Source organism: Electrona antarctica (assembly GCF_951216825.1).
Source record: "Electrona antarctica genome assembly, chromosome: 10".
NCBI classification, from domain to species: domain Eukaryota; kingdom Metazoa; phylum Chordata; class Actinopteri; order Myctophiformes; family Myctophidae; genus Electrona; species Electrona antarctica.
The window spans coordinates 14,513,131-14,525,485 of record NC_136791.1 but is presented as its reverse complement, the minus strand read 5'-3'; the positions used below and the strand labels follow the sequence as shown (position 1 = coordinate 14,525,485).

At 43.6% G+C, this 12,355-nt stretch overlaps 1 protein-coding gene across 1 annotated transcript in view; it reads right to left on the bottom strand.

The window, feature by feature from the left end:
• Positions 1-12,355, bottom strand: part of LOC306930652 (uncharacterized protein) — a 118,416-nt gene that overhangs the window by 64,869 nt on the left and 41,192 nt on the right. Inside the window, exons 4-8 of the mRNA XM_079511725.1 lie at positions 12,222-12,254; positions 6,647-6,685; positions 5,522-5,560; positions 4,347-4,382; positions 1,200-1,244 (exon numbers count right to left, since the gene is read on the bottom strand). Coding sequence (XP_079367851.1) covers positions 1,200-1,244; positions 4,347-4,382; positions 5,522-5,560; positions 6,647-6,685; positions 12,222-12,254 — 192 coding nt within the window. The remainder of the gene's footprint in view (positions 1-1,199; positions 1,245-4,346; positions 4,383-5,521; positions 5,561-6,646; positions 6,686-12,221; positions 12,255-12,355) is intronic.

Sequence of the window (12,355 nt, the reverse complement as noted above, 5' to 3'; positions counted from 1 at the left end):
GTCTGTGACTTCCTCTCACGTGCAGTGTCGTTTGTAAACAAAGTGCCAGGGGATTATTTCTAACCTATACACAACCTATATACATATTTTAGCGTGATGATTAAGATGAGTAGTTTGTCATAAAAACCAGCTGTGTTTGGAGGATGATGCAGCAATGGGAATCAAACGGGTGAGCTTCATTTTTATTGGCTTTTATTGATGTGGGCCTCGACACGTCATCACGCAGTACGTTTTCGTTTTCAGGAAGTAATAAAAATTCGATTTTATGGACTTTTTATATAAAAATACCCAAAAATGTGTGTGTGTGTGTGTGTGTGTGTGTGTGTGTGTGTGTGTGTGTGTGTGTGTGTGTGACGCTGCTCAACAGAGCCATACAGCGGTATTGCGATGGTACAGACAGACAGACAGACAGACAGACAGACAGACAGACTCAAAAATCGCAGATGTACAAGCTCATACAGTAGTGATACACTGTGAACTTGTATATCTGCTATTTTACAATACCCAACTCTAATATCTAAAATGCCACGGATGCTTTTCCGGTTTCAATGGGTTATCCTTGTTTAGCAGTCGCGGTACAGAAGCTTTGCAGTGTTGGCCCAGCCAGGTACGCCGACTGACTTGACTTCCAATTGACTTTTTAATTAGTAGTCTTTAATTAGCGACACACTGACCCTGCTGTGCAACGCACTTATTAATCAGTAATTTATGCCAAATATGTCATTGTGCAGTTCTAGGTTTACACACATGCCATGCTCATGTCCAGTTTAATGTATTATGTATCTGTGCCTTTTTATATTTTAGCTATATATAGGCTACTAAATGTTCTCAAAAACCAAAAACCGTGTGCCTTGCTGCAAGCTTGTACATCAGCAATTTATTTATTTAGGGGGGACGTGAGGAACGTGTGATAGAAATGTCTTTGAAGTGTTGGAAATATTTTGAATATTTTACATTTTTTTAACACAAGCTTTAGATCTTCTCTTTTAGGGGGTCCCTGGCACAAAACATTTTAAAATGGCGTCCACTGCCAAAAGCATCTACTGTTTTAACTGTACATGTTTTACCAATGCAAACCTCTCTCAGAGCAGGGTATATAACACTGTATTGTCACTAGCACTGTAGCAGGTTAACTGCTGCTCTGACCACATACGTCACAGGTCTCGCAACCCAACCAACAGTGACATGGTGACACTCACCTCCAGTCCTGGGTCTCCTTTCAGGCCTGGCAGACCAAAAGATCCCTTTGAAACCCCCACAAGAAGGATGATGAACGGAGGAAGAGAGACAAAAAGGAAAAGAGAGCATGGGATTTAATTGAAGGTTTTGTTATATCCACATTCACGGTACAGGTACAACGTGCTCCACTGTGGAATCTATATACAGTACACTGCGATTCCCTCTGTTCCCAGAGGAGGCAAATGCTCAGTCTATAGGGACAGGGCAGTGGTGGAAAAGGTACTCATATGCTCATATGTACTTTTTTATTATTAGATTCTTTTTTCACCGAGTGTTATATTGTCTAGTGTAATCCTGGGCGCTACACTTCAATGCATGAGGAGTCCAAGCCGCTTCTTTTCACCAGACAAGGGGGTGAGTTTCCCCGGTTGGACGTATCGCGTGGAAGGAAGTAAGAGTATCAATACTGCATTGTAGAAATACTCTGTTACAACTTACAAGTAAAAAGTCTGGAATTAAAAATGTACTTGAGTTAAAGTACATTTTTTTTATTGTACTCATACAGTATGTACAAAAAGTAGAAAGTACTACATTTTGGCCATTCAAATGGCCAAAATGTATATAGGGCTAAGTGGGTAATGTATCAAAAATCTACAAAGTAACAAACGTTTAAAAACAAATTTGTATTGGAGTAAAAGTATAATAATTGCCTCTGAGATGTAGTCGAGTAAGCAGTAAGCAACATTGGAAATACTCCAGTAAAGTAAAAAGTACCTCAAAATTGTACTCATTTGCACTATAGTTACTTTACACCACTGGTGTCCAGGTGTCCAGCAGCGTGTGAGTGTGTGGACCGGGTAGCCCGTGTGCCCGTGAGCAAGGCAGCGAACCCATAACTGTTCCCAGGCGGGCGCCTGTGGCAGGCCGTAAGGCCACCGTATCTACACATTTTTTGTTTCAGATAGATGCTATAGGTTCATTGTTTACCTGCTATCCTATCAATTCTTGAGGCACTACACTGCTCTCATTCTATTTATGAGATTACGTCTCTCTGGATAAAAGTGTCTGCTAAATGCCTACATTGCATGTGTGTGTGTGTGTGTGTGTGTGTGTGTGTGTGTGTGTGTGTGTGTGTGTGTGTGTGTGTGTGCGTGTGTACAGTTGAATCCCCACAGGGATTAACCAGGGTAATCTTCTTTATTACTATATGATCACCTACAGAGAGAAGTGGCACATACTGTATGGAACACAGAATAGTCCATTAAGCAGAGTTATCTTTATGCTTTAGGCTCTGATTATCTATAATGACACCAGGACAATGTGTGTTCCATGCAGCACTAGGCTTACACACAACAAAAGACATGTAATATGTAAGGCATAATACAGTGATAATAATAATACGGTTATTGGAGGTGGGGGGGAAATAAGCCTCGCGTCAGTCCTGTTGGGGTTTATTTTCCAATTATAACCACCTCTGCTTATTACACAACTACTTCAAATCGATAGGCCTACGCATACTATGGATTCAAAATGATTTTTAGAAGCTTTCATCTTCTATAGCGATGCAAACGGAGGCAACGGAATGCTGCGACGGACCCATCGGAGTCGAGCATTCGACAAAGCCTTCTATTAAATGGTATTATCACAAGCAGTAGCTCTAGCATTCTATTTGGGCCTTTTGAAGGGAGTGATAAAAACTGATATCAGACTGAAGGCTGATTAACTGTTAAGGGCTGCAAGCTAAATAGTGCTAGGCTAGCACACTGAACTGTCACCGGGAGTGACCTCCACATGGTCACCAAGCTAAAGAGTGCTAGGCTAGCACACTGAACTGTCACCGGGAGTGACCTCCACATGGTCACCAAGCTAAAGAGTGCTAGGCTAGCACACTGAACTGTCACCGGGAGTGACCTCCACATGGTCACCAAGCTAAAGAGTGCTAGGCTAGCACACTGAACTGTCACCGGGAGTGACCTCCACATGGTCACCAAGCTAAAGAGTGCTAGGCTAGCACACTGAACTGTCACCGGGAGTGACCTCCACATGGTCACCATGGCTGCGTGAATCTGAGTGCATTACGTTAAACTAACTTTAAAATGGTGCATTTATATAGCGCCTTTATCCAAGGCGCTTTACATAGATTGTGCATTACATTCACCCATTCACACACAAATTCATACACCGATTGCGGCCGAAGCCATGTAAGGTACCAACCAGCACATCGGGAGCAATTTGGGGTTCAGTGTCTTGCCCAAGGACACTTCGACATGTAGACAGGAGGAGCCGGGATTCGAACCGCCGACCCATGGATCATTGGACGACCTGCTCTACCTCCTGAGCCACAGCCGCCACTTTGCCACTTACTTTATGCAAGCACATACCCCCTATTTCTACATTGCAGTATTGATATTTTTGTTGAGGGCACCCAAAATCACCTTTTCTTAGATTTAAAAATAATAACTGTGTCCTTTGTGATAGGGAGCAATGCTATAGTAGCCTACCAGTAAGACACCTGAGGGCGAGAAACGACCTCGCCCAAAAGGGAGAGGTCGCGTGCACACATCCGCCTGGGTGACAGCAGACTGCTGGGCGAGCGCTGGCACTTTGGCATGGGGGTCAGATCAACATATGGAATGAATTCTGTACTGGCCATATATGGAGCGTGTCTTGAGTGTACAGGGTTTGATGAGGTCAGATCAACATACAGTATGCACATATGCACGATTTCATAGTTAAATGAATTCACCAACAGTCTTCTGGTTTCAGAGCTTTCTGCTGTTTTTGTAGCTATTTCTGTGTATTCCCAGGTATCTGGGTAGAAAAGAAATATTTGGCACTACTAATTACAGTGCATACTGTATAAGCTCAATGTGTTTGATTTCTGCGATGTCACGTACATGTAGGCATATCTAATTAATACATATTTATGTTTGTGTCATATAGAGATTTCAGATTTGTATTAGGTGGCGAGGTTTCCCTGTTCTTTCACTACTGACGAGTGCGTGCGTGCGTGCGAGCGTGCGTGCGTGCGTGCGTGCGTGCGTGCGTGCGTGCGTGCGTGCGTGCGTGCGTGCGTGCGTGCGTGCGCCCAAAGCATCAGACCGTAGCGGCATTCATCATCTGTCAAATACACTCTGCTACGCTTTTTCCAAAAGCTAAGAGGTTACCTTGAATCCTGGAGGTCCTTGAGCTCCTTTCTCACCCTGCAGAAGGTACAACACACACAACAATGCCATCTATCAATGTACTGCACACACACACACACACACACACACACACACACACACACACACACACACACACACACACACACACACACACACACACACACACACACACACACACACACACACACAATGTACTGTACACACAAACGGGAAGCTCTCACGCAAAGCCCTCACACACACACACACACACACACACACACACACACACACACACACACACACACACACACACACACACACACACACACACACACACTGTACACACACACACACACACACACACACACACACACACACACACTGTACACACAATGTACTGTACACACAAACGGGAAGCTCTCACGCAAAGCCCTCACACACACACACACACACACACACACACACACACACACACACACACACACACACACACACACACACACACACACACACACACAGTACACACAATGTACTGTACACACAAACGGGAAGCTCTCACGCAAAGCCCTCTTGTTGCTGAAATAAGTCGAGGGGGATACAAAAAAATGACATTTCAGTCAGATAACGCACAAATAGATAGAGACCAATAATAGCTTGTCACATGGACCTATCTTTTGTGTCCAGTAGTATCACTACGCCAACAGCAGCACAACAAAATAGTTCCACGTGACAGAGGGGTCAAAGTTGAACAGAAGTTGCTCTATATGGCAGGGATAAATCACGATTTGTAATGCCACAATATTAAAATTGAATCGCAAAGTTCAGAATCGATTTTTCTTTCTTTCTTTCTTTTTTATCTTTTTATCTTTTATCTGGCTGCATTGAAGTGTATGATTGAACTTTTCATGGTCTAAAGTTCTATATTGTTTAGAATTGTTTTAAAATGTTCTTGTATGACCTTATGGTATTGGACAGCGACAATATATATTACGGAAACTAAAAAGCTGAATCCATTTCCATTTCAATAGCAGGCACTGTCCATACGTTCTCATTCCCCTAATTAAACGCCAGCGCCGCACTACACTGGTTGATGCCATATTAAAACGATGAAAACAGGACTTTCCATTCCGCTGTGTGAAATGTGTTGGAGAATAGAAATCAATAGTGAATGTATGATGTCTGGTAGAACTTGTTACCTCGTCTCCCTTCTGGCCTTTCTCCTTATAGTCATCTTCCTACGAAAAAGAAAACACATAGGAGCAATCTTATCGAACGGCGTACATACTTAACCCATTTTGACTTGAGATCAGATTCTAAAAATGTCTTCTACATCCTGACAGTTTTCTGAAAAAGCTATGTTTCTATGTCAGTGGTTCTTCGATTTTTCAAAAATAGCAGACCTACAAGCTCGTAGCGCGCCACTCGGTGGCGCGCTATGAGCTTGTAGGTCTGCTATTTTTCAATAGCTAAAGCATAACATAATGCTAACACCAAAAGGGATTCCCGCCCAGAATGGGTTAAACCCATAAAGACCTGAGGCCGATTCTACAAATGCCTTATTATTCTGAAAATCGTATGTTGCTGCTATCAGTGGTGCTTTTTCATGTCAAGGACACTCAATAGCATGTATTCGGTCGTCGACCCCCATTTAAAAAAAATGTAGTTAAAAATGTTGAGAATATTATAGTCATGCACACATTTTTATGATATTTCAAAGATAGCGGGGGCGGCGGTGGCTCAGGGGTAGAGTGCCTGGATGGGAACCGCAAGGTTGCCAGTTCGAACCCAGGCTCCCCCAGAGTCAGTGTCGAAGTGTCCTTGAGCAAGACACTGAACCCCTAATTGCTCCCGATGTGCTAGTTGGTGCCTTGCATGGTTTCCGCTGCCATCGGTGTATGAATGTGTGTGTGAATGGGTGAATGTAATGCACAATCTATGTAAAGCGCCTTGGATAAAGGCGCTATATAAATGCACCATTTACCATTTACCATTTATAGCAAGCTCGTAGCACAGCACAAAGTAACATGCTATGAGCATGTATATCTGCTATTTTTGAATAGTTGAAGTATAAAGTGTGTACTTAGCCCCCTTCTTTTCTGCCCCTCTAAACCAAAGCCCTTTGCAGAAAATAGCAGATCTACATGTACACGCTTACCATGCAATGTTTCGCAATGTGACACCTTGTGAGCTTGTAGATCAGCTATTGTTTGGGGCCAAATGCTTGTCTACTTTTGCGAAATGTTTGCCAATTATGACATTATTCAGTATAGGCTCATGAAAGCAAGATAGGATTAAATTGGTTAGTTTGATCACATGCTTACCGGTCCAGAGATCTGTCTTAATCCATGCGCTGTCATCACCTAAAAGTCATGAAAGGGAAAAGGCATTCTTATTTTTACTGTGTATACATATACTGTATATATAGAGTCTAATATTCAAATTGCACTATAATTGTGGGGACATTTGGCCATCATAAGTATAGTAATACAAGTACGCACGCACGCACACACGCACACGCACACACACACACACACACACACACACACACACACACACACACACACGCACACACACACACACACACGACCGACTAGACCGACTCCCCCACTTCTCACCCGTGTCTCATTTCGATTGGCTACGGCCAAGCGTCAGAGACAAACATAAATCACCTTTTTTCGAGATAGAGTGTTTTCAGAACAGATTAGATATTGGGTGGTAAGGTCAGTGGCGTGGGACTTTAAAAACAACAGTTTAAAAGCAACACGGCAAAGAGGGGCTTGACACCAAGCGACTGAGGTCTGCCCGGCAACCCATCATTGTCCAGGGCCTCGCCATAAATCAGCTCGGAGCTCCCGTGTGCTCAGGCTGAGCCAATGTATCAACATTTGAGCTGAGCAAAGCAATCTGGACTGTTAGATTACTTTTTTGGTTTTGCCTGCGTTCCGTCCCCAACTCGTCAAATCTCAAAAATGTCCTCAGCCTCCTCAAGCTACTGTAATTATTATAGTGCATGTATGCTGTTGCCTGATTCTCACACATAGCTTGGCCGACTTGCCAGGCTATCACTGCGTAGATATTAGTCTGGAATCTCTGTGTGGAACCTACATTTCCAAAGGGCCATTAAAAACAATGTCTCTGGTGATAACCCCGCCCCATATTTGCACACTGGGCCCCGATTAGTCCCTCACTACTTCGGTGGGAGTGAAATCCAATTACAACTGAGTGGTGCAAGACCAAATTAGCCGATGACATATTGTTTTTGTGCAATGGTGAATTCATCTGGTTTCCAGGTTAGCTCAAACCCATCTCTGATGTTGGAAGCCAATACTGCCCTAAGCAAAGCCAAAGTGCAGTAACTACGACAAAAAAATTAAATGAAAAATGGGTTTCAACTGGTCAGGCAAATGAGATATCAGCTGCAAGTGATATTACACTAATTGTATATCTGTTCTTGACATAATCCCCCAAAATCCCAAAGAATAATTTGGGATACACAAATAAGTCAGTGTGTCCAAAAACATAGTTACTGTACTAGGGCAGTATAGCGGACCACTGCACGGGGAAGCAAGCTTTCAACTGGTAGGCTGAAAGGTCTGTCTGTCTGTCTGTCTGTCTGTCTGTCTGTCTGTCTGTCTGTCTGTCTGTCTGTCTGTCTGTCTGTCTGTCTGTCTGCCTGTCTGCCTGCCTGCCTGCCTTGCCTGCCTTGCCTGCCCTGCCTGCCCTGCCTGCCTGCCTGCCTGCCTGCCTGCCTGCCTGCCTGCCTGTCTGCCTGCCTGCCTGTCTGTCTGTCTGTCTACAGCAAAAACAAACAAACACAAAAATCACTGTCAAAAAAAGAAAAAAAGAAAAGACAAAATCTGAATTATTTCGCGGAAACCCATGGCCACTTTGGGAACGTGGATCTAAGCATGCATTAATCTAATTACCCATTACCATAGGCGGTAACGTGAGGCTAGTGCCTGAGAAATGCGTGAACTATTATTATGCATAGCGCAACCTCAAATTAATGTTTGCGTGCACGAGGAGATTTTGGATATTCGATGATTACTCACCATGGTGAGCCACCAGAGGCTAACGATGGATGCTAAAAACAGTAAATAAAATACTATTAATTCTGGATTAAATTGCATTAAACAAACCCGAGATTTATCATGTTGGCAAAGGAGGTTGCAAGCACGAATCCCGAGAAATCGTGGGTCTGGCATAGATTCGGTTAACTAACTCAGTTAACTCATAGTTATTTGGAAACCCTTAGATCTCCATATATGGATATAAGTCAGAACCTGTTCTGACATTCCATATGTTGATCCTTCCCCATCCATCCTTCCTCTTCGATGTCTCCCTTTTGACTTATACCTGTTCAAACTATAGACGGGCCTGCCCCAAAGTTATTAGTGCAGCCGGCGAAAAGTTCTTAACAGGCCCGAAAATTAAGGCCCGACCCTACCTGGGCCCTCATCACACCCTGTACACTCAAGAGAATGTCCCCGCTATCACCCTTAGATCTCCATATACTATATGGAGCTGACCTGTTCTGACATTCCATATGTTGATCTGACCTCATCAAACCCTGTACACTCAAGACATGCTCCTTATATGGCCAGTACAGAATTCATTCCATGTTGGTCTGACGCCCTCCATCCATCCATCCCTCCCTCCCTCCCTCCCTCCCTCCCTCCCTCCCTCCCTCCATCCATCCATCCCTCCATCCATCCATCCATCCATCCATCCCTCCCTCCATCCGCCTGCAGGCAGGAACATGTGTGGATGAATTGAATGAACCACCCCATGTTCAAAGTAACCTCAGGGGGAGGACGCCATCCCAGGGGAATTGGTATGCACAGCATGTGAAGCTGTAGCACGCGCACCACCTTGACCCGCATATGCACACTCCCTACGTCCTTGCTGTAAATAAGACGGAGTTGTGAGTCAACATTTCTGCCCAGAATGCTAAACTCTGCCAAGAAAATAATGTGACTGTGCCTCACGTGGCTGGCCCAAACCCCCCCCCCCCCCCCCCCGCACACACACACACACGCACACACACACACAGCCTTTTGTCTGTGTTTTTTATCCTTTCCAGTAAAGTGCAAACTTATTTCTGGACGATTGGAAGAACAGCGAGAATAATATTTCATAATAAGCGTTCATAAACTGTGAGCCTGCGTGCTCCGAATTGCAAGTCCCTCCAAAAAAAGAGTATTGTTATCAAGTGCATTTTACAGTCTTTTAACATCAACATATTAAGCTTAGAGATTGTGATATAAAACGGAAATTCTTTTTTTTGGCATACATAAAACCCTCAGTGTTAATTTAGAAATGGAACCAAATGGACTCATTTGGTTCCAGTTGTACGTAGGGATGGAGCTTGATAACCGATACCCGAAAAAATCCAATAACAAGCTTATTGAGTACCCGTTATCAATAAGCTTTGGGCCTGTTATCGAGCATAGCGGCCCATGACGTCATGTTTAAACAATCAAGACACGAGGTGATCAAGAAATAAATGTAATCATCCATCCTGGCACAAACATGTCGGTCTTAAAGTGTATTGATACCTGCCAACCAGCGCTGACCAGGTAAACAAAATGTAGCTTTTAACACATTCAGACCGTATGACGTGTGGGAACGTCATAACTAATCCAACAGACGGATCTAAAGGACGTGTACACACGTCCTAGAGCATTTTCATTGATATCAAACAAGCAAAGAATATTCTGAATTTTGTTTTTTGAGTTGGCCTCCAAGGCCACCATATACTCCTTGCTCTTCGCACTTGCGCAGTCCCGTTCACTTCCCTGTTTACCGCTGCAGAAAGAATCCCTCGTATCTTCTAAACTAGGGAGCTCTCTGTGGTTTTGATCAGATGGACATAATAAGCTCTTCATTTCTGACTTCTGACCTGCCTCTCGTTCAAAATATGAACGTGAGGGATTATTCAGCGATTTTTATCATAACGACAGCAAGGTAAGCAAGCTAAAATATGTCTGTTTTTTTCTTTAATATTATTGTATTGGTAAAAAGGCCAATGCCTTCCATCTGTCAGAAAAGTTCTGTATTTGAAGACCCTATAGTAAAAGATACTGGTTCTATTGGGAAGTTATTGTCTCCCGTCTTTCCACAAAATAATATAAAATGCTCGATAGTGGGCTCGATAAGAACCCGACTCGATAAGCCTGATCGATAAGGTGCTCTGAGTTCAATGAACACTCGGGATATTAGAAGTGTACATTGACAATAAAAAGCAGGAGCTAGTATATTAGAGCCAAAAGGCTTTTTATGGCTGGGCATTGGGTGTGTGTGTGTGTGTGGGGGGGGGGGGGGGGGGGGGGGGGGGGATGCTCTCCTCCCCAGCCAGCACTAATAAACATGGAGGCAGCAGGGAGGTTTATGAAGGAAGGGTAATGGTCTGATCGCTCGCTTCTGCAGAGTAAGGAAAATCAATGCTTAACTGCCAAAATTATCTGCCGAGAGCACATGCACACACACACACACACACGCACGTACGTACAGTGCACATACAGTCCACGCACGCATGCACTTATTGCTATACATCAATACATGTGAGGACATGGAGGATTTTATTTCTATTGCCATTTTCTGTCCTGAAGCCGGAAATAAGACTCCGAGCTTGCAGCGGGTCACGCTGCTACGCATTGTGAGTAATCTTCAGTGCGTAACACCAGCACACACATTCTGATATAAAAGTATAAATGAGCCTAAATCTCCTATAATAAACCTCTAAGTGCCTAATCCAAATCCTAACACCAGTCGGAAACTTTTCTTAATTGTAAACCTCCCCAAATCTTTTTGGAATATAAAACAACCATTTCTGTTCAATCAAATTCTACTATTTGTGGGGAAATTTGGGATTCTCACACACACACACACACACACACACACACACACACACACACACACACACACACACACACACACACACACACACACACACACACACACACACACACACACACACACACACACACACACACACACACACACACACACACAACATTTGCACCATTAACGTGTGCTATAACATCCTTGTTCAATGGAATAAGGATCCCGGGTGGCTCGCACCTCGGCTCGCACACAACAATGAACACAATTATCTCTTTATTACAGACGCTTTGTTTTGTTTCTTTTCCAGATGAAAGATCAATTGAAACACAGCTGTATTATATATAATTGGGCCAATTTGGGGAACCTAAAAACACAAGTTCAAAGACGACTGAAAAGCAAGATTAATCTGTTGTCGTCGCACAGCGTAATATTTACACTTAAAACAAGTATTCTCCTAATTGTACATGTGTAGTTTGTCCTTGTGGGTATTCATGTGTGGCTACATTAAAGCCCATGGAGGCACAATATCACCCATAGTTATAGTCTTGTGAGTCCTTATAGATATACAGGCCATGGGTGCCCACACTTTTTTGACTTGAGAACTACTTCTAAAATGACTTAACAACCCAAAGAAATATTATCCATTTCTGAAAATGTACCCGAGGGGGCTTTGGAATAGCAGTGCTGGCCTTACATGAGCTGGCGTGACAAACACACTTGGAATGGGAAATAGAGGTGAACATTGTAATAGTTTTTTTTTAATAACGATGTAATGTTACTGACGTCACACTCTTGAAAACAAAGATTTACATTGTGGGTTTGCCTACTAAGCCAGGCCCTTGACAGGCCCTTCTTGATGCCAATCACTGAAGCCACCTTAAGGCAAGTAGCATGTGTCTACGTTTATTTATGATATATTTTTTTCCTTTTGAAATAAGATATTTACTCGCAACACATAAATAGGTCCGTTTGAGGCCGTTGCGAGCCATTGTGAAAGAACTGTCATGAATGACACATGGCAGGGGGTCTGTGAGGGGGCGTTGTACTTACGGGACCAGGAGGACCTCTGGAGCCAAGCTCCCCCTGTGGAGACACAACAACACAGGACACATCAATCATCTGGCTGAAGAACCGACCCATTACAGCTGTGAGTGAGTGAGGACAACCATCACCTCCACACAGAA